Source organism: Peromyscus leucopus, chromosome 1 (genome assembly GCF_004664715.2).
Source record: "Peromyscus leucopus breed LL Stock chromosome 1, UCI_PerLeu_2.1, whole genome shotgun sequence".
In the NCBI taxonomy this organism is placed as follows: domain Eukaryota; kingdom Metazoa; phylum Chordata; class Mammalia; order Rodentia; family Cricetidae; genus Peromyscus; species Peromyscus leucopus.
This window is the reverse complement of record NC_051063.1, coordinates 52046101-52067754: the sequence shown is the minus strand read 5'-3', so window position 1 is coordinate 52067754 and position 21654 is coordinate 52046101. Positions and strand designations below refer to the sequence as shown.

Below are 21654 nucleotides of genomic sequence, written 5' to 3'. Positions count from 1 at the left end.
GCTCTGTCCTCTCTCCCGGCTTGTCACCCAGCGTCATCCAGCGCTTCATTGGCTACCTCCTAACTTCCACTGCCATCTCTCCCACGTACATCTTCCCTTTTCTAGTTATCTGGAGCATTCTTCCTAACTCCAGCTCTTCCCCAATTCAGTTGGTAACTCTGTGCCTCTGTGCGTGTGCGTGTGCGTGTGTGTGTGTGTGTGTGTGTGTGTGTGTGTGTGTTGTTTTTCGAGAATCTCACTAGGTAGCCCAGGCTAGATTTTTCTATATAGCCACATCTGGCCTCAAACTCCAGCTCCTCCTTTCTCAGGTCCCAGGCACTAGGGAACCCAGTATTCCAGGTAGAGCCACCCCGCCTGGCTGTTCGATAGTATTTTTGAGCACCTATGAGGTCAGGTGCTGGGCTGCACAGAGATCAGGGTAAACCAACAAGGCCTCTCTGCTCCTGGGGGACAGTGAGCATCAGATTTTGACAAATGCTATCAGGAAATTAGCAGAAGGGGGGTGGGGTAATTGAGGAAGGGCCTTGCAATCAAGGCCAGAGGAGAGTCGCCCAGGCAGTGGCAGTCAAAGAACGAAGCTAGCCATGTGGTTAGCACAGGGAGGAGAAAGGGCAACAGGAGCAAAGGCCTGAGCTCCAAAGGAAATCAGCACGTTTAAAAAGTAAGCCGATGGACCCAGTGGAAAGGGATGGAGCTGCCAAGTTTACTCCTGTCCTGTGCGAATTCCTCCTGACTTCTCTCCTGCTCCTCCAATGCCCGCCATGTCTTCTCCAGGAGACGGGCCGGTACCCTGCCTACAAAGAGATGGTTTCTGAGTACTGCTGGCTGGACAGATGTAAGTCCTGAGAGATGAAAGGGAGGAGCCCGAGGGTGGGGCTGGACTCCCTGGGGAAAGAAAGAGAGGGACCAAGATGCCCTCAGGACCTTCTCGCAGCCCAGAGCTGCTTATAGCCTTCCTGAGGATTTCCAGACTCAATGCCAGGGTCTTCTAGGCCTCAAGTCCCCGTGGGGGAGGAAAGAAGTGACCTCCCAGGGCTCCCTGATGTAGATGACAGTCTGAGCAGCTGGCATCTCTGACCCACCCCAAAGCCCAAGGGTAGTGTGTGAGCATGGCCCGGGCGGGCCCCAGGGAAGGAAGGAGGCGGGCACCTGAGCGACCTTGCTCCCTCTCCCCTGCAGTGAGCAGTGGGGTGCTCCAGCAGCTGTCTCCGGCCTCGGAGAGTGGTTCCAGCGTCTCCTCCTGTGCCTCCAGTGCCCTGTGCAGCTCAGGCTCACTACCCTCTGACCGCATGGAAGTCTGCCTAGGGCCTGAGGAGCCCGGTGGCCATGGCCCAGGCTGGGGGCGGGCAGACACGGCCATGCAGACGGAGCCTGATATGGGCAGCCGTGTGGAAACTTGGTGCAGTGTACGGCCAACCGTCATCCTCAGGGACACGGCCATCCGCTCTGACGGTCCCTCTTCTGTCCGACGCCTTGATTCTGCACTTTCAGAGTCACCCAAGACAGCTCTGCTGCTGGCCCTCAGCCGACCCAGGCCTCCCATCACCCGATCCCAGAGCCACCTGACACTGTGGGGTATGTTGGGGGGGTCCCACTTTCCCCATAGTCCCTAGTTCAAGCACACCAAGGAGCAATCCCAAATCTGCCTTTGCCCAAATCCCAGGGCCTAGGCCGAGTTCCAGGTCCAGTCCCAGAATATCCGCAGATCCTGCTCTAGGCTTCCCTTCATAAACAGGCCTGGGCCCCAAACCCAGCCTCAGTCCCAGCCCCCAGACTGAGAAGCTCTGGGCCCCAAACCAGCCCTAACTCCAATTCCTCCAGCCTGGAATGACCAGACGTGTTTAGTTACAGACACACAGTAGAATCCCCGCGTCCCTGGCGCTGTGTGTAGGGGAGATGTGGAAGGCAGGACGAAGACCCTACTCCATCCACTGCCACTCTGGAATGGCTGCAGACCCCGTCTGCCCCCCCCCTCTGCCCTCTCCTATCCCCCTGCCCCCTCCTCCTCTTCTGCCCACCCTCCAGCCCCCCCGGGGGCTCCCTCATGTCTACAGAGGAGAAGAAACAGCGGAAGAAGGAGAAGTCAGGGTCCCCTGGGGAGAAGGGGGCCTTGCAGCGCTCCAAGACGCTGATGAACCTCTTCTTCAAGGGAGGGCGGCAGGGGCGGCCAGCAGGGGACGCGCATAGAGAGGCCTGGACACTGGACAGCAGAAGCCCCACCAAAGTCCGCCCTCGCCTGGACCTGGAGAAAGGTAGGTGCTGGAATCCATCCGGCAGTTCCAGGTTGAAATCTCACCCTACCCCGCCACTCACCTTCACAAGTTAAACAGAAGGGTTAAAACTCATTTCTTGCCGGGCGGTGGTGGCACACGCCTTTAATCTCAGCACTGGGGAGGCAGAGGCAGGCGGATCTCTGTGAGTTCGAGGCCAGCCTGGGCTACAGAGTGAGCTCCAAGACAGTCAGGGCAACACAAAAAAAAAAAACCCTGTCTCAAAAAAAAAAAAAAAAAATCTGTAGAACTCGTTTCTTTGGGCATATAGAAAATCAGAGGACGAGCAGCTGTAAGTCAGCACCTTGTCTAGGTCCTAGAAGGTGCTCCGGAAGTGGGGTGGCCACTGTCATCCTGTCATCTTCTCAGAAAGGTGAAATGACAGACTCAGGCACAGCAAGAAGTGATTGAGCTCAGTTTGGAGTCGCCGTGCTTTGGTGGCGGTGGCAATGGAAGGCACCTTTGCTAGGGCTCCTGGCTTCACACCCTCCATCCAGAGCTCCACAGGCCCAACCCAGTTCTAGAACTGTCCCTAAGGAAAGCCACTTCTCAGTCAGGACTCAGATGGAAAGGACTCCAAGGGAGACACCGTCCCCACCCCATTAGTCATGATGATTGAACCTTTGGGCCCCGGGCCTGCTAGGCAGGCCCTGTGCCACCAGGTTTCAGCCCAGCCCCAGGTAGGTTTCCTAAGGACCTTCACAAGAAGCCTGCCAACCCTGTTGAGGCTCCAGACCCAACACGGATGAGGGAAAACTCACAATTGCACGGGACAGAAACTCGAGTCCAGCTAGCTTTAGAGTGCTCCTAGGCTCAGCTCCTGATGTTAGCCCATCTGAAGGAGCAATACCAGCAGACATATCTCCCTCAGGCATGTGCCTCCACCTTAGAAGGCTTGTCAGCTTGAGTGAGATGGCCATTGTCCCTTAGCAGCCCTAGACAGGAGGGAGTTTTTGTTGTATGGGCTTGTTTTGTATTATTATTATTATTAGTTTTTTGTGACAGGGTTTCTCTGTGTAACAGCCCTGGCTGTCCTAGAACTCACTTTGTAGACCAGGCTGGCCTTCAACTCACAGAGATCCACCTGTCTCTGGCTCCCAAGTGCTGGGATTAAAGGCGTGCACCACCACACCTGACCTACAGGGAGATTTGTAAACAGTTCTAGCTGAAGGGGCAGTCAGGGCTCTCTCTGCCTCCTGGGGTCATCTGTCATGCTGAGCAATCCACTGTGATGTGAGCGGAAAACAGGACATGAGCTCCTGGTAGACAGGTGATTTTGCTGCTTACCCTGGGTCATGTGCCCAGCTGAGAATGGAGGGGGTCACCCAAGAGATAAGCAGGGTGCTGCTTCCAGAAGTGGGAGGGAGCATCGGGTAGGTGGAAGCAAGCAGAGGATGAGAAGTTGGATGTTGCTCCGCCTTAGAACCAAGTGTCCAGAGGCCTCAGGGTGACCGTCCAGGAGAGGCAGAGGCAGCCCTCACCTCACCCCTTTCTCTTCTCACAGTTCCCAGGTTGTTTTCTCACGGTTCTCAGCCCACCTCTCTGGCCCCTCCCCTCTCTGTTTCCAAGGCTCCTCCTTCCCTCTCTGTCTCTGAAAGGTAGGTACCACCAAGCTCTGTCCGTGGGGTTCTTTCCTGCCTTCCTTCCAAAGCATCTCCATAAGCAGTGTGTTCATACTGCCTCCTCTTCTGGCCCACCACCTTCACTGACCACCCCCCCCCCATTGCCCACGAATGAAGTCCCTAACTGGGCCTGACCTTGAAGGCCCACAAAGGCACGTGTACACGCCCTGACTACTTCTAAGGGGAACTCTGGTTCCAGCTGAACTGAACCTCTTTCTTCTTCACAGCAGGGAGCGTGGGGCCTGTGCAGAAGTTTGTCACCTGGAGACTGAGACGTGGTAAATCCAGTGTCCCAAGGTCCCCACGGTAAAGCAACAGATGGGGGAATGTGGGAACAGGCTGGGGCCAGCTTATCGGCTTTAGAGCTGAGCCTGTGGAATCAGGCAGAGAACTTGGTTAGCTTACTAGAAAAGATAGGGGCAGAGATGGGACCCCCGAAGGGATTTGGGGCGAGGGAGCCTGTCTGTGCTTCAGTGGGGGAAGATTAACATGACGGTGAAGGAGGAGCTGGAGTTTGCTCTCTATCGATGGTAGTTTGTTAGGAAAGGCCATGTTGGGGAGCAGGGTCACAGTGGGATTCTGTCCAGGGTGCTCAGTCTCTCAGCTGGCCTCTTCGGAGCCTCACCCCTGCCAAGAGGAACTCTACCTTACCCTAACAGCTCTCGTCCCCTTCATCACGCCCTCTTACCCCTGCCCTACAGAACGGGAGAGGGGCCGGGCCCTGCTCTCTGCCAGGTCCGGAAGCCCCTCTGGCCAGCTGCCCAATGTGGATGAGCAGGTGCAGGCCTGGGAAAGCCGGCGACCCCTCATTCAGGACCTGGCCCGGCGGCTGCTGACAGACGACGAGGTGCTAGCCATCACTCGACACTGCTCGAGGGTGAGTCTCTGCCCAAGGCCCAGCCCCTCATTCCAGGCCACTGTCCATTGACCAGTCCCTGGTCTTGTCGCTGGGAGGTCAGTGCCAGTCAGTAAGCTCCCACGCAGGAAGAAAAGATAGACAATAATTAGGATCTAAATTCCCCAAGTGACCAGTCATGCAGAGCACTGTGAAAGACAGATGTGGGTAAGCCAGGAGATCTGGGAGGGCCTCTCAGAGGAGGTGACATTTAAGCTGAGGAGCTGAGTGGGAGGGGAGAATCTTCCTAGGCAACTGACTGTACCCCCTCTAAACCCCGGCTTCTCCCCCATCTCCCCTTCTATTCCTGCGGCAGGTTTTCCTTGGCTCCCATCTCAATCCTCGCCCCAATACTTACACTCTTTCATTTCCTTCCTCTTCAGCCAGTTGCAGAGGGTCCCAGTGTCTGTGGGAGTCAGTTTTAGAGGACTTCCTGGGCCTAAGTGTTGGGGAGGCTGTGGAATGCTACTCCCCGCTCCAGGAGAACTGGAACATCCTTTACTATCATTCTCTCAGGGACCCCAAGGGTCCTGTGGTGGGTTCTCTGCAGGGAACATGCATTAGTGCACACTGTGGGCAAGCTGGGCCGTTTTAGAAAATCACTTCTGCCTTCACCTGGTTCATGGTGGGACTGTGTGTGCATTGTTGTGACGTGTCCATTGGCATGTCTATGGTGTGGGTTGACATGCCTGCCTGCATTCGTCTGTGCATAGCATGCATGTATGTGCCCCTGTAGTATTACTCAAAGCCTAAGATGGGGTCGTTCACACATCCCTTTACCAAGGGCTGGTTTACGACAGAAATACAGATGAGGTTCCTGTCAAGGGCGCTGCGCTAACCTCTGTCACTCTCTGCTCTGAGCATTAACTGGGCTTTGTGGTCTAGCTCCAGAGAGCTTGCAACTCTGAGCTTTGGCCACTAGGAGGGGCCCTGCACCTGTATCTTTGCAGACGCTTTTCCCTCATCCCTCCACTCCCCCCCCCCCCCCCAACTCTGCAAACCAGGACTTCGTTTCACCATGGCTCTATTTACCCTGTAGGCTCTACATATGATCCGCACCCAAACCAATGCCCCACCCTAAACCTTCTGAGATGGAGCCCGGGCCTGAGGGCAGGCAAAGCTCCTCCGTGACCACCAAGTGCTGCCCTGAACCTGGCTTCCGTCTCCTCTCCGAGCCATCCCTCCACATCCACCAGGCCCAGATTACAAGTCACCTCTCTTACTGCTTTACAGTTCCCTTATGAGGCAGAATAGAGAACAAGCTGCTTCCTCCCACCTTCCCGGACTTCCACAATGTGGCATCTCAACCTGCCAACCCCAGCTTTCCTGGGCCGCCACTCAGCTGATACAAATTATAAGCTGCATAGTTTTAGGGGGTGCTGGTCACATAGAGCTCAACCTGTGCAGCCCCGTAGGAGGGTCTTCGTGGCCCTTGACCTTCGTTTACTTGTTATTCTGCAGGCCCTTAGGACATTTTCCTCCCCAGCTTCCACGCTGCTCCTTGTCCACTCTGGAAGAGCTGGTGGGGTAGCCACCGCTTCTGAGGCCCGTTCTGAAACTTCACCCTTCTCTGAAACCCTCGCTGCCCCATTGCAGTGGTTTACAGTTACTGCCGAATGGGGCTCATCTGTCCCTCATCCGTTCCGACTTGAGTCCCAGAGGCTCTGGGAGAAGGTCTTATTAACATTGTGCCTCTAACAGTAGACGCTGAATTCATGCTTGTGGACTTGAGAGACATGCACATATATGGCAGCGTACTGTTGATATGAGTCCCTGTAACCATGTGTGTGGTTTAGAGATACACACACACTTTATTTTTTATCTATTGCTAAATATTTGATGATTCACTCAGATGACCAGAGCGCCTGCTAATTCTAATTCTATGCCCATACGAGGTAACTATCCGTGGGTCTCTCTGAAGCTGTCTCCTTTCTACCACCAGGGGGCGGTGTGCTGCCCAAGTAGCTTGGCTCCCAGTATTCCCTTCTCCAGAACCCATGGGGTGTGGCATCCGGGCTGGTGGCATCCAGGCCGTGCCAGGCAGAGGGTACCGACTAGAGAGGCTTTCTGTGGAGCCACCCGTTCCCCAAGCTCACCATTCTAGCTCTGAACAAAGGGTGGGCGCAGCCAGGACCACAGCCTAGTGTTGGGCTCACATTCCTTCTTTCTGCCTGGGCGAGGGGTAGGGGGAGAGTCCAGTCGATGCACGTTATTTTCCGGCATCGCAGCAAGCAAGAGCTGGATGTCCTGGGTTCCGGCCTTTTCTCGTTTTTTTTCTCATCTGCATGGCTTTGAGCAAATTCTGAGCCTCAGTTCCTCCCTCTGTAAAGCAGGAATCATCTCAGAGTGGCTGCTAAATAAGAGACTATGTAACAGCCTTAGGGAGTTGCCTGTCCAGACGCCAGGATTGCAGTTGCTATTTGTTGCAGATCTGCGGCTCGTCACAGGCATCCACAAAGTCACTGACATACCATCTTGTGGACCTTGGATAGGGTGAACCTATCTTAGAGTGAGGATGGCTGGGTGGGCCCCAGGGCCCCCGTGTGCCCTGGTGTCTCCCCACATCCAGCTTTGGAGTTGCTGCTTCTGTCTGATCTGTGGTGTTTATACACAGTATGTCCATGAGGGCGGTGTGGAGGACCTGGTGCGCCCCCTGCTGGCCATCCTGGACAGGCCGGAGAAGCTGCTGCTGCTGAGGGACATCAGGTTGGGAGGGGCTTGGGAGGGGGAGGGGCAAGAAGCCCCAGGGACCCCAGGGCTGATGCTCCTCCAGGCCGGCACCTCCAGAACCAAGCCCCGCTTCCCCCACATCCCTGCCTTCCCCAGGAGTGTGGTGGCCCCCACGGACCTCGGCCGCTTCGACAGCATGGTGATGCCCGTGGAGCTGGAGGCTTTTGAGGCTCTCAAGAGCCGGGCAGGTCAGCAGCTGGGGGAGCTCTGACTCCGGCTCCTGAGCGCCAGTGGCGGGTGGGAGTGGAGGGTGGCTCACGCGGCTGAGCCTGCTGGCATGCCTATCTGGGAGTGCGGCAGGAGTGCCTGGCCTCTGTCTGACCTGTGCTCCCTTCCAACCAGTTCGGCCTTCTGCTTTGAGACCAACCAGGCAAGACACGCCACCCAAGCGTCACCTCATCACCCCTGTGCCTGGTCAGTCAGAGTCCCATAACCTGGGGGAAAGGGACAGCCCTGGGGACATCGGAACAGGGAGGATGGGCCTTCCATCCTTGCCTCCAAGCAGCGTCACTGAGGTCAGGAAGGAAAGGCCTGTCCTCCAGGCCATCGTCCTGTAAAGGGCGTTTTAAGACGACACACTTAAATCTGGTTTCTTGGCTATGCTAAAGTAGAACTGGATCACAATACAAAGTGCTAGGATACTATTAGTAATAGGTCATGTTTGTGTGTCCCTTTACAATGGACCTGAGCAAATCCAGGCCTTGTTTACACACACTCGGGAACCCTATAAACAGCAGAAAGGACCAGGGGCTGGAAAGGTTATCCCGGGGTTGATCAAGAAGAGCTAGTTGACCTTGACCCTGTTCCCCAGATAGCCGTGGAGGATTCTACTTGATGCCAGTGAATGGCTGTCTCAGAGGATGACGACGGAGAGATCAGGGAGAGGCTAGGGGGTCTTAAGGTCGCCCTCCGTGCCTCTGCCCCTGGCCACCACCATAAAGGAATCCCCCCTCTACAAGATGTACCGGTGGATGCCTTCTCCCCTCGCCGAAGCGCATGTACACCCCCTCCCCAACCACCTCCTGTGGCTCCCCGGCCTCCCAGGCCTAACTGGCTACTGACAGAACCCCCAAGTAAAGAGAGCACTCAGCAGAACCAGAGTCAGACCCCAGGCCGCAGCCGAAGCCGCAGCCGCAGCAGAGGGCGAGGCAAGTCCCCTGGGCGCATGCGCTCCCCCTCCCCAGCACCCATCACCAATGCCACCACAGCCAATGGGCGCTACCACAGGCCTCGGAAGGCAAGGCCCTTGCTTCCACGACCTCTGGATGGGCAGGAGGCCAAGGTGGGAGCTAGGCAAGGGCCCTTGGAGAACGGCATTGGTGGGACAACCAAGGAGACGACCTGGAAAGCCTCCGCTGGAGAGCTGAGGACAGTCACGCTATCCAAGATGAAGCAGTCTTTGGGTGAGTCCAGGAGGCGCTGGGTAAGCAGGGTGGACGCCTGGGCTTGGGAGAAGATGGGGGGGTGGTGGCAGGGAAGGAATCTGAGTGTGAAGGTGTGTTAGTTAGGAAATCTAGGTTTGGAGGTGGGAAAAAGTCAAGGCTGATTTTGGGCATGGGAGTCCATGCTTCTCCTGGGAGCTCAAGGTTTGGGCTAAGGCTATGACTACGCTTTGGACTTTGCCCAGGCATCAGCATTTCTGGGGGCATCGAGTCCAAGGTGCAGCCCATGGTGAAGATAGAGAAGATCTTTCCCGGAGGTGCCGCTTTCCTCTGCGGGGCCCTGCAGGTGGGTGAAGCACGAAGCCTCCTCAGGCCCAGGGTTGAAGGGTACAGGGCCGGTCCACATTAGTCTTCCAGCCAGGCATGTTCAGACCAGGTCGTAGGCGGCGGCTTGGGGGCAGAAGGGTCAGGCCAGTAGGATGGGCAGGCCTAGAGAAGAATCTGTCCCCTCATGCTAGCCTGGGCCTGAGAATGGCCTATCCTGTTCCACCTCAAGTCCCAAGGGACAAAGGGCCATTGTCTGTGCCCCACCCTGCCCCCAACAGCTCCAGGCACAAAAGTTCTATTGTCCATCCCCAGCACCCACATGGGGGAGGAGTGTCCTAGCTAGCGGAGGTGAAAGGCCACTGCCCTCAGGTTGGGTGGTGGGTGGGAATGATGTGAACGCTGACTATTCCATCTCCATGCCAGGCTGGCTTCGAGCTGGTGGCAGTGGATGGGGAAAGCCTGGAGCAGGTGACTCACCAGCGAGCTGTGGACACCATCCGCAGAGCATACAGAAACAAGGCTCGGGAGCCTATGGAGCTTGTGGTCAGGGTTCCTGGACCTGGCCTGCTGCCCTCATCTGCCTCATTAGCCATTAAGGACCAGAGCCTTCCTGCTGGCAGTTCCTCTGCCCATGGACCCCTTGACAATACCCCAACCCTCACCCAGATCCCTCCCCCTGAGGATAGACAACTACAGCAGGCCTTCACCCCAGCCCTTCAGGCTCCTCCAAGTGCCCCCAAACTCTCCCCTCTTCTTACGGATCCCCATGACCCTTCCCACTGACCTTAAGGATTATTGCTGCTCCCCGGTATCCTGCAATACCGAGGCCCCTCTGTCCTATGTGCCTGACAGCTGAGAGCACCATACCGTGGCTGTGACCTACTGCAAGCTGTCTAGAAGTCCCCGGCGTTTTAAGAAAAGCTGGATGTCCAAGGACAAGGCTCTAGAGGGCAGCCTGCATCGTGTGCATCCCCTGGTCCTGGACCGCTTCAGTGAGGGGACAGAGAAAATCAAGTCTGAAGCCTGTAACTGGTGTGAGCTTCTTCAGGATGCCCCTGGCTTCCATACTCTGAGAGGCTTAAATTCAGTCTCCTTAAGGAGGTCACTACATCCATCCCCCAGTCTCAAGCAGCATTCAGTACAAAGGACAGGGTGGAAGGCTTTTCCAATTCTTCAGACCTTAGTAAGACTCGTGTTGTGGTCCACTAGGACCTCTGACTGGACTGGATTAGCCTCCTATCTCCCTCCCCGCCCCAGTAAGAACTCCATGAGGTAGGTGAGTAGCCAGCAAGCAGAGGGACAAATGCTCCAGACAGATGCCAGACAAGGTCGCCTGTAGTTCTTTATCCAGCATACTTTTTTTTTAAAAACAAACTTTTTTTTTTTTAATTTTTTCTTTGGGTTTGTACAAGAAATTTACAGTGTGAAAAATATACAAGTGAAAACGAGGCCATAAACCTGGTATTGGGAGGGGCTGCTTGGTCACAAACACAAATAAACAAGACATTGCTGAGTTCTTCCTTTGGTCTGACTTCAGCCCCCTCAGTCCAGAAGAGGCTCGCAGAGCTGGGACATGGGGATCAGACCCCAGTCCTAGCCCTGTCCCTCCACCTGGGCATGTTGGGGGCAGGCACATCTGGAGCAGCTGGTGCCATTCTGGCTCTCTCTGGCTTCAGGCAGGTAGAATGTGGAGATGGGGTAGCCCCTTTCTCTTCCCAGCTGGAGTGGGCTGGCAGACATCTGGGGACACACAGGGCTGGCAGTGGCACTGGCCGCTGGGGAGTGAAATGGTGGAGTGGGTAGGAGCCTCTGGGGACAGTGAATGGAACTTCAAGGGGTCTGATCTTGCTCCTTCAAGTCACAAGGCCACCCGAATGCTTGGCAGAGGCCCTTCGGCTGGGAGACCTGGAGTGCTCAGAGTCCTGGGACCCAGATGGTCTTGTGGCTTGTGGCCCTTGCCAAGCCTAGATTTCGGTGGCAGTGATCTCCTCCAGACAGATGCAGGGGGCTGGTTCGGCCAGGCCCAGGTCGGCGAGCTCCCGGGCCTCCAGCTCCAGGCTGAGCTGCTGCAGTTCCTGCTCCAGCTGCCGGTTACGCCGGTACATCTGGATGTAGTTGTGCTGCAGCTGCTTCTGGTAGCGGATCACCTGCTCCTTCTCCGCCTGCCAGGCCAGCCGCTCCCCCTCAAAGCTGTCCCGCTGCTCATCCCCTCTCCGCTGTTCGCGCTGCAGCTCTTGACGAAGCCGCTCCACCTGAGCCCGCAGGCTCCCTCCTGCTCCCGCTGCTGCCCGCTGCACCTTAACCTCATCGCTCTCTGCCAGGAGGAAAGGGTCGGTGGTGGCTGGGGGCACAGGGGGCACAGGGGGCTCCCGGAGTCCTGCTGCCTCCGCATCCAAATGCCCAGCCTTCTCCCGGAGCCGCTCGGCCTCCTGGCGATACCGCTGTAGCTCCTGGGAGCAGGCCTCCAGCTCCAGCTCCCGAGCTCGGGCTGCCTCCTGCAGGCCCCTGGCTCGGCCCTCGCTGACCCGCAAGGCAGCCCGGGCCTCTCGAAGGGCCACCCGCAGTGCCACCAGCTCGCTGCCCTTCTGTACCAGCTCTGCCTGAGATTCCTTCAGTTGCTGCTTCAGCAGAGAGATCTCACCCGATTTCTGGCAGACCTGTGGGTAAAAGGCAGTGGGTGTTGGGCACTGGGTACCATGCTGGGCACTGAAGGAGAGGAGATGCTCTCTCGCTATTTTACACAGAGAGGCGCAGCAGGATGGAGGCCTAGGGACGCATCCACAGATACACTTCTAGGAAGAGGCGAGAGGAAAAAAAGAGACCCAGATCTTTTCCCTTCGATGCTGGTCTCCTTATACTAGGGGTTGTATAAGCACTGCCTAGGCCTGGAGAGGGTGGCAGGCCGCAGGGGTGGAGTGGGGAAATCCAGGACAGTAGCCACATGTCCAGGTGAAAGGCATCTTGGTGAAGAACAGGCATCAAAACCAAACTGCTGGGCTGGAGAGATGGCTCAGAGGTTAGGAGCACCAGCTGCTGTTCCACAGGTCCTGAGTTCAATTCCCAGCAACCACATGGTGGCTCACAACCATCTAGGATGAGATTTGATGCCCTCTTCTGGCATGTAGGCATACATGCTGGAACACTATATACATAATAAATCTTAAAAACAAAACAAAACAAAAAAACCAAACTGCCTGGGTTCGTATCTCAGCCCAGCCCCTGGTCTAGGCTCCAGCCCTTCCTGAGACTCAGGGTTCCTCATTCATAAAATGGAGGTATTTATTAACAGTACCCACCTAATAGGGAAGGCAATGAATGTCACTAGCTCTGTGGGCACCAGATCAGACCAGAGAGTTCCAACACAGAGGAGGCACAAGGAAACCCCAACCCAGAAAGACGTGGAAGGGCAGACCCCCTAGGGTAGCTACCCCGGGCCACGTCTGCAGAGTGTGGCCCCGTGGGACCCCTCCAGCCTGCCCAGCACCTAACCTCGCATACCTCCCATTTGGTCTCCTCCAGCCGTGGCCCGAGTTCCCGCTGCTCCCGCTCAAAGGTAGCACAGCGACGCTCCAGCTGCTCTCGCTCCTCAAGCAGCTGTGCGAAGTCATCCTGCAACTGGCGCTTCTCTTGCTGCAGCTGGAACACCTGCAGCTGCAGCAGCTGTTGGGCCCGCTGGACACGCTGCGTGGCCTGCTGCGCCTGGGCTGCACAGTCCTCCCGCTCTCGTGGCCAGTGCCTCTGCCGCGCTCCGAACGCCTAGAGAAAGAAGGCAGGCTGGAAACCTTCAGGGCCCCCCAGATCCTGAGCTCTAGCCTCCTGGTTTGGGTGGCTCCCTGCCCGGGCTGGCGGAGGGCGGAGCACACACATTCAGAATACTACAATAGTAAAAGCAACCACGGATACATCATTTCCTAGGTGTCAGCATTATTCTAGGCGCTTTATACCTTCCACCTTATTTAATCTCATAGCCTGCCTAGGAAGTCCGAGCTATCCCCATTTAGACAGAACAACTGGGGTCTGGAGAGGTTAAGTGACTTTCTCAAGTGTAGCAGATGCTCCGAGCCAGCACCGGATCCAATTCACAAACCCTACCTCCTTACTCCTTTGAAGGTTAAGCTAACTACTGTGGGGGTGTCACACAATGGGTCTTCATCCTCTCCCTCCCCCAAAGCAATGCTCCATGCATTGTTCCTAGGCCTCCAGATGCTATGCCACACCACCCCGGGACTGCCTTGGGCCGCACCTGACACACGGTAACCTCGCTCTCATCCATACTGTCCCGAAGCTGCTGCAGCTCTGCCTCTCGGTCTCGAAGCTTCCCTTCCAGGACACAGTGTAGCAAGGCCTCATCCGAGGGGGGCGGAGGGGGTGGAGGGGGCGGAGAGCGGTCTCCACCCGAACTGCTGCCCGGGGAGGCCCGGGCACCACTGCCCAAGAGGGGCCCAGCGACACGGCCCCCCAAGGAACCTGTGCTTTTGCTGGAGGAGGATCGACCACTGTCCGAGTGGGAGGGCCCAGTAGGGACCCCTCGGGCTGGACCGGGCAGTGCCCCTCGGCCAGGGCCGTGGGAGGGCAGGTGCCCACCTGGAGAGCTGGTGGTCGGCTCAGCACCTCCAGTGCTGTAGGTGGGCAAGCTGGATAAAGAATTTCGGCCAGAGTCTGACAGTGTTCCCGATGGGCAGCCACTGGCCCAGCCACTCAGTGCCAAGGGTTTGTCAGCAGCAGAGGAGGAGGAAGAAGACGAGGAAGAGGAGGCTGGCCCCCCAAACAGCTGTGTCAGGCTGCCCTGACTCCCAGATAGCCCAGCAGCTCGAGGACCCAGGAAGCCAGGTAGGGATGGTGCCCCCCGAGGTTTGGGTAGCACTGGCTTGAAGGCTGTTGGCCGGATCAGGATTTTCTCCATGTTCTGAAATGAGGTACCACGTGACAGTGAGGAGGCTCTGCACAATCACTTTCTTTTTCTTTTTTCTGTTTTTAGTTTTTATTTTTGTTGTTGGTTTGAGGCAGGGTTTTACTCTACTGGCCTGGAACTCACTATGTACCCCTAGGGCTAGCCCTGAAGACAAGCAAAGTCTTCTGCCTTTTAAGAAAGTGGGATTACAGTGTGAGCTACTGAGCCCAGCTTGCTTGACCTTTCCAAATGCTAACCAATGTCTGTGTGTGTGTGTGTGTGTGTGTGTGTGTGTGTGGTGCGTGCGTGCATGAATATGCATGTGTGCACACAAGTGTCTGTGTGTGTGTGTGTGTGTGTGTGTGTGTGCATGAATATATGCATGTGTGCACACAGGTGTCTGTGTGTGGAGGCCAGATGTCAAAGTCAGGAGCCTTCCTCAGTTACTTCCCCCCTAATTTTTGATACAGTCTCTGACTGATCCTGGAGCTCACCAATTCAGCCAGTCTGACCGGCCAGCAAGCCCCAGGAATCTGAGTGTCTCTGCCCTACAAGTGCCGAGATCACAGTCCTGTACCGTAATGCCCAGCTCTTTACTTGGGTCCTGGGGATCTGAACTCAGATCCTCACACGTGTGCAGCAACACATCTTACCCACTGAGCCATCTCCTCAAGCCCTAAACCTTGATCTTTCAAAACCCTGTCAGACTTTCCGCCTGCCCACACAGGGTTCTCACCCCTGTAAGTTAAAAACAATTGCTCCCACTAACAATAGGCCTTCTAAATGTCCACTTATGTTAAGTAATTCAAAATGCTCATTTTTAATCATTGCAAGAGCCATGCAAGCAAAATACAATCCTCTTCTCATATTAAAAAATGAGGAAATAGAGGCCCCAGTAAAGTTAAAGGCTTTGCCCAAAGACACACACACATCTGTGTAATCACAGCTGAAGCAATTGGCTAGGCATGGTGGCACATGCCTTTAATCCCAGCACTGAGGAGGCAGAAGCAGGCAGATATCTGGAGGCCAGCCTGGTCTACATAGTGAGTTCCAGGATAGCCAGGGCTATGTAGAGAAAGCCTGTCTCAAAAAAACAAAAAACAAAAAACAAAACAAAACAAAACAAAAAAAAACAAAAAAACCCAAAAAAATAAAAAAAATAATCAAAGCAACTAGTATCGTATCGTTCACTTGAAGGTTCTGGGTACTATGCTAAGTACTAATTCTAACAGGAACCTACGATGATTAGCCTATAACCTTAACTATCCAGACACAGAAAATGGGCTCAGATAGGCTGCTATTTCCCTGAGACAGTCCACATTCTTTGCTCTATATGTGCTTCCAAATTCTAGCTTCCCTAAGGGGCTCCTGGTTCCACCCAGACCCTCCCAAACGGGCTGGCCCTTACCTTCTCCAGCTTCCCAGAGACAGGGATGAGCTTTGGTGGGGGCCCACGGAGGTGGGCATTGTGTGCCCGCTGCTCTCTCGGGTCTTCAACGTCACTGCTGGGGCTGGGAGGTGACTCTGTCCGGAAGTCCTCATTGATATAGGTAAAGCTGGTGCCTGGGACAGCCTTCCTGGGTGGCACAGCTGGGCAGAGTGGTTCCTGTGCCTCGTAGCCACCCCGTAGCAGCCCATCCTGCTGGCGGAAGAAGGTGGGCCCAGGGACACCATGGTGGCGTGGAGGAGCAGATCCCCCGGGACAGGGCCGGCCCGAGATAAGACTGCTCACGCTGCCCATGGCTGGAGCTTGTGGGGCAGTGGCTGTCTCACGTGCGGGCTCCAGTGGCACTGGCAGTGTGTGTACAATGGCCATGGTGGCAGAGCCTCAGGCCTGGCCAGGGGCCTCCAGGGCAACCTGTGAGCAGGGCATTGGTGTCAGAGCCCCTACACCTTGAGTTCTCTCCCCATAGGCCTGCTCCTGACCCCCTCCTCCAGGCAGCACACTCCCAGCATAGTAACAAGGCTTCCTCTCCAGGAACTGGCAGGAACCTCCGTTTTCCCTGGGCCCTACACCACTCACTACCCAGCTCTAGTCTGGACAAGGCTAAGGAATAATTCGGCCAGAGATGATGAAGGAACAGGGGACCCAGGAGGCTATGCAGGTTCCCTGGCAGGGAAGACCCAGTCTTAAGCCCTAACCTGCATCCCCTATAAAGGCCAAAACTCGGACTGGGCAGAGATCCCTAACTACTAGCTCCCAGTACAGGGCCCTACTCTCCTGGGACAGGTGGCCTCGTTACTGGGCTGTTTGGGCAGAGAACACGTCAAGGATGCCATCACCAACTCAGATGGTAATTAGGGAACAAAGAGCCACAGCCAGGCAGTGTCCAGCCTCCCACTGCTGGGCCTCAGTTTCTCCCAGACACGGAGGCAGCAAGGGTGGAGCTGGCCAAACAGGAAAGCTCACAGGTCTGAGGAACCCACAGGTGCCCTCTGGGGTCTCCTACCTCCCAGAGGTTGATGCTGGCTATGCTTGTTTCCATGACAACTCCTAGCTTCTGCCATCCACTCAGGACTAAGGGAGCCTACACAGGCCCCGGCCAAGTGTCAACCTTTACAAACCTTCCTGCTTCAGTTACTCTTCAGAGTAACCCCTATGGGGCTCCACCACCTCTGGTGGGATCTCAAGTAAGCTGGCTCCACCTCCCCAGTACAGCTCCTTCCCGAAAGGGACAGCAAGCCTCCAACCCGGAACTCCCTCCCAGTCCCAAGGCTGCTGATGACCAAGACTTAGGCATCTGCTGAAGTCATCATGTGGAGCAGGGGCCAAGAAGTGAACAGAGAATTCCGTAAGAGTGTGTGCATTTACTTGTGGGTGTGAGCACACCTACAGAAGCATAAAAATGAGCAGTATTTGTGAAAATGTGGATGAAAATACGCATTGAGTAGACGTGTGTTTAGACAGGTGTCATCAGTACATCCGTACATGTATGTGTGTGTGTGATGTGGGGAACATGACTGAAATAGGGCTGTGCTATGTACACAGGCAGGCCTCAAACTCATGGATCCTCCTGCCTCAGCGTTCAGAGGGCTAGGATTCTAAACCTGTGCCACCATGGCCAGCTGTATGTGTGAATTCTTATGTCTTACAAGACTGAGTTTTATTACTGAGAAAGCATAAATTAATATATTAATAAATGACTTTTGATGTTATATATGACAAAAAGTTGGCGATAATACATTTATTATTAGTTTTTTATTAACTTGGGGTCACTGTCTATGTCCCAAGTCAGTTGAAGTCACCCATCCTCAAGAAGCCATTTTCTTCTCTCAGGATGAAATTCCTAGGGAAAGCCTCACTTCTTTGGGGTGCATTTCAAGCCTCTCAGAGATTGAGAGACAGTGTCTCTGTAGGGCATCTTCATTTCTGCCGGGACGGTTCCACCAATTACTGTGTCTATCTTACACAAGTGTGTGGACAGGAAGGTGTGTGAAAGGCACATTTGGAGTAACTTGCAATGAGTGAGCATTTCTGGGGGTGGGGTGGGACCTGGGTGATATTCCAGACCACCTGGGTGGATGGAAGTCCCTCCCCACTTTTTAAAATCCTTTTTTTTTTTTTTTAACTTAAGGGTGTGAGGGAAGGTGAGCTCACAGGATCTGACCCCATTACCCCGTCTGGTCTTTCTATGTTGTCCTCCATCAAGTGTCCCTAAGTGTTAAGACTGAGAAAGCACAGAAGTCCAGCCTGAGGGAGGAGTTACTGCGAGCCAGGGTAGTAAGCGAACTAGATTCGAGGAGCAATCACACATTTCTCTATAGAGCCAGGAGCTGAGATTGCCCCCACAAGGTCGGGCCCGGGGGTAGAGATCGCTCCACAGGATGGAGGGAAGAGTGGGGAAGGGCTGGCACGGCTGTTCCCACTTCCCACTCCAGGGTACACAGAAAGTGAGAGCCCGAAGGAAGAAGGGCAAGGGCCGCTGCAGCCAGAGACAGACACAAGTCAAGAGACAAAGAGGCCAAGAGACCCAGACACGAGGAGCCAGAGGCCGACCCCGGAGTTAGGGTCGCTGAAGCCACGCAGGCAAGGGCCCCCAAAGCCAGAGAGACGTAAGGCTGGGCTCTGAGGGCCAGGAGTCTGGAAAGCCAGGCCTAGCCAGCCCGGCTCCCGCTCTCGAGGCCCAAGAGAGGAGGGGCAAGCGGCTCCATTTTGAGAAATGCGTTTGTGGTTGTGGGAAAAATGAACCCCCGGTTCCCCCCCAGCACGCCCTGACCTATCGCTATGGCACACAGACCCCCTGCGCCCCCCACCCCCGCACTGGGCTGGGGGTTCTGGAGCCTGGGGCCGCGCCAGGGCCTGGGGCGAGCCTGGCCCGGGTCCCAACTCTCTGACCTCAGGGTTGGGGGTTGGAGAGTTGGGGAAAGTCCCCCCAACACACACACTCAAACTCCGGAGACCAGTCAAGCGGGATCCAGCCTGGGATCACGAGTTCCCCTGCCGGGACTGAAAGCCCCGGAGTCCCCCCCGGGCCCACCCACCACTGTCCGCTCCTTCCACGGACCGGGGGCGTCCGTGGAATGCCACCTCCCCGCCGGACCGCATCGCCTACAAGTGGGGGCACCCTGAGCCCCGGCCCCCTCACCTCCGCCGCGCTGCTCCATGCTCAGCCCCGGGCCGCCCCAGCAGCACTCCACAGGCGCGCCGCCCGCCCGCCCGTCCGTCCGCTCCAGCCCGCGCGCGCGGCCACTCGGAGCGGCCCGGCCCGGCCCCGCCTCCGCCTAGCCGGCGCCCCCGGCCCCGTCCAGCCCCCGCCCGGCCCGAGTGGGCGGTGCGCGCGGAGCGGGGGAGGGGTCCGAGGGGCGTCCCCGCCCCGGGGCGCGGACGCGCGCAAGCGCCCCCACGTCACGCGTGCCCGCCAGGGCGCACGCGGGGGATGGATTGCACGGCGGCGGCGGCGGCGCCCAGGATCCCCTCCCGGAGAGGCCCCGCGACTGCGTCCGTGTGGGGAGACTGGGGAGGGGGGGGGCTCGAGACTCGTCGAGCGGGTCATCGGCTGGCCCTGCCGGGGCCCTCGGGCCGGCGGCGGCGGCGGCGGCGGCAGCTGGTCATTGTTCCAGCACAAAGAGCCAAGGCGCCGCGCCCGCCCGCCGCTCCCCTCCCCCTCCGCCCCTCTAGACCAGGCTGCCCTCCCCAGTCCCCAGCTTCCCAGTCCGGGAGGAGGCCGAGGGTCAGCCCGCTGGCCGGCTCCCGGGCACAAGTTGAGGGACTGGCTCGGTGGCTGGCTGTCCCACCCCCAGCAGGCTGGAGGTCACACGCTAGGGTTTTTTCAGAAGCGGCGCCACCTGGCGGCCCCTTCCGGCAACTTCTCAGCCACCCCCCCCAACCTCCAGAGCCCCCCACCAACCCCACTCCCTTCCCCGGCGCAGCGAGCCCAGGCTTGCCCCAGGCATGGCTCCAGGCTCCCTCGCCTAACCTCGGGGTCATCGGCTCTGAGAAAGGTCGCTGCTCAAAGTGGGAGGGGGGGCACCTGGCCCCCCCAGTAATCGCAAGAATGGACGGTTCAAACCTACACGGGCTCCGTCCGCAGCAGACACCCCAGTGTCTTTCTCAGGGTCACACATGTTTTTTCCCTCTCGAAAACAACAGTCTCAACACCCACACGACCTTTCCCACATTCTGTCTCAGGCAGCCACAATCACGGTCTCATCCATCACGTGGTTCCATATTCCTTCATTCCGTAATCCTTCGGGCCAACTCACAGAAGGCTCGGCGTTTCGGCCTGCCCTGCAACTTCACAAGTCCTTCGCATCCAGTCCCAGTCTTAAAATACACCGAGTCTCCCAACCGACCCTCTTCCGCGCAGTGACGGCCGTGCTCAGCCACGCAGACAACTTCTTACATCACATTCACAAACTACCCACTTGCCCTGAGGGGTCTCTGTGACCTGCTCGGGTCAGCTGACATCCACATCCTCTGGCAAGGCCACCCTCCCTTCTCTGCTGCCCCCCCCAACCCCCCCCCCCCACCTCCCAGGGCCAAGGCCTGCCAGAACTGGGCTCAGCCCCAGGAAGAAGCATCCCCCCCTCTTCCAGGCCACAGCCTGGCCGGCTCTCAGCTCTATTTTTAGCTCCATGGAAAGGGTTGTTTTTCTTTCTTTTTCCCTGGAAAGGGAAACACAGCTCAGCCACCCTCAGGCTCACTCCAGCCCCTCAGCTTCGTAAGGGCAGACTGAACCCCTCTCCCCAATGGAGACCCCCTCCTCTGGCCTTGCCCTGATCCCTGCCTCCCGGGGCACCGAGAGCCTCCTCCCCTTTCTGGCTGCCTGCCCAGAAGCTCAGGCAGCAGCTGGGCTCAGCGTGTGGCGGGGTGAGGGGTGGGGGGTAAGGGGGGGCGGCGTGGGGGGGGAGAGGCCTGGGGCAGCAGCCCCCTCCTTCGTTTTCCGAGAGAGAGGGATCTGGTCCTTCTTCCTCCTAGGGAAGGCAAACTCCCCTCGGGGGTTAAGGACATATTTACTCTTAGGCACTCTCCGTGGCGAGGGGAGACTGTTGCTCTCGCATGGGTGGGCTTTTTGTGCTCAGTCCTGCAAGTCGGGGGTGAAGGGCAGAGGACCTATAGACAGCTGCTCCCGGAGCTGAGGGTGTTGAGACCCAGGCAGCTGTCAGGGGCCATCAAGGTACTCTTCGGATACCTTTCAAGGATGCAGGCTCCGAGAATGTGTCACCGAGCAGGAAGGCCAGGAGTCCAAGTAACCCCACCCCGCCCAATACTCTCCCGGCCTCCTGAGCCACCCAAGCCCCCAGGGGCGCTGAGCTCCCATTCTGGGTGAGAGAGTTGATCATCATCCCAGGTGGAGTATGGAATAAAGCCCCGTACAGGGCGAAGAAGCATGCCGGGACTGGGGGAGAAGTGGATGAGAGAGTATCCCCGCCTAGACAGGGTTAGGGGAGTACTGCCCACCGGGCTGCGAAGCAGTCACGTGCTCATCGCCTGTTTACGCCTCGGTCTTCACCTGCAGGCAAGCGGCCGGGAAGCAGGAACCGCCTGATGCGACAAACCCCGCCCGCCCCCGCCGACAGTCTCAGGGCGGCCCCTTTCCCTCGGCCCCGGGCAGAAAAACTCAGCGTCCATCTCTCCCGGGGTCTCGCGGGCCGGTGGCACGCACTGCCTCTGGGGCTGCTAGGGTATCTCGCTCTGCTTGTCCCTTCCTGAGCGCACGTGTGTTCGTGTCCTGAGCGAATGCATGGGTCGGTGCATGTGTGTGTGTTGGTGCGTCTGTAAGTTTCCCTGTCCCTTTGCTATTCAGGCTTTGCCTGCGCTCCATAGAGTGCGGACCCCTTCCTCATCCCAATCCCGTTTCTCAAGACGCGGAAAGTTCTCTCCAGAGCGAGCATGTGCGGGAGGCCGGAGTTCCTGCACCCCGTCCGCCCACCACTCACCCAGCGTCACCTGCGCCGCGGCTCCCTCTGTGGCCGGGCTCCCGCTCCAGCGTGCCTACTTCCTCGCCGCGATAGAACTCTGGCTCTCCAGCCCTCTCGGGGCTCCGGGCTCCGCGCTCCCGGCTGCCGGCTCCCGGCTCCCGCCAGGCCGGACCTG

General features: G+C 57.2%; 2 protein-coding genes across 6 annotated transcripts in view; one reads left to right on the top strand and one right to left on the bottom strand.

Annotated features, from left to right (window-relative positions):
• Positions 1–10743, top strand: part of Pdzd7 (PDZ domain containing 7) — an 18531-nt gene extending 7788 nt beyond the window's left edge. The window contains 12 exon segments of the mRNA XM_037207302.1: positions 775–835; positions 1180–1575; positions 2055–2252; positions 4120–4170; positions 4594–4769; positions 7402–7493; positions 7614–7705; positions 7860–7931; positions 8329–8369; positions 8371–8920; positions 9145–9245; positions 9650–10743. Of these exon segments, the coding sequence (XP_037063197.1) occupies positions 775–835; positions 1180–1575; positions 2055–2252; positions 4120–4170; positions 4594–4769; positions 7402–7493; positions 7614–7705; positions 7860–7931; positions 8329–8369; positions 8371–8920; positions 9145–9245; positions 9650–10009 (2190 nt within the window). The 3' untranslated portion in view covers positions 10010–10743.
• On the bottom strand, positions 10614–21654 carry Lzts2 (leucine zipper tumor suppressor 2). Of its 5 annotated transcripts, none has more exons than XM_028891114.1 (5): positions 21498–21654; positions 15526–15975; positions 13470–14132; positions 12725–12982; positions 10614–11883 (listed from the first exon to the last, which is right to left on the bottom strand). In XM_028891114.1, exons 2-5 carry the CDS (start codon positions 15931–15933, stop codon positions 11191–11193), a joined length of 2022 nt encoding a protein of 673 aa, XP_028746947.1. In that variant the 5' UTR covers positions 15934–15975; positions 21498–21654; the 3' UTR covers positions 10614–11190. The 5 variants fall into 5 exon arrangements, with proteins under 5 accessions (XP_028746947.1, XP_028746950.1, XP_028746948.1 ...); XM_028891117.2 differs by having other exon boundaries at positions 21508–21637; XM_028891115.2 differs by lacking the exon at positions 21498–21654 and adding an exon at positions 19821–20059.

Excerpts from the sequence above, each read along its gene's own strand:
- Lzts2 (XM_028891114.1), bottom strand. The coding sequence starts at position 15,933 with ATGGCCATTGTACACACACTGCCAGTGCCACTGGAGCCCGCACGTGAG. Across the intron at positions 14,133-15,525 it reads TCTCTGGGAAGCTGGAGAAG|AACATGGAGAAAATCCTGAT; the intron begins GTAAGGGCCAGC and ends ACCTCATTTCAG. Across the intron at positions 11,884-12,724 it reads TGGAGGAGACCAAATGGGAG|GTCTGCCAGAAATCGGGTGA; the intron begins GTATGCGAGGTT and ends TTTTACCCACAG.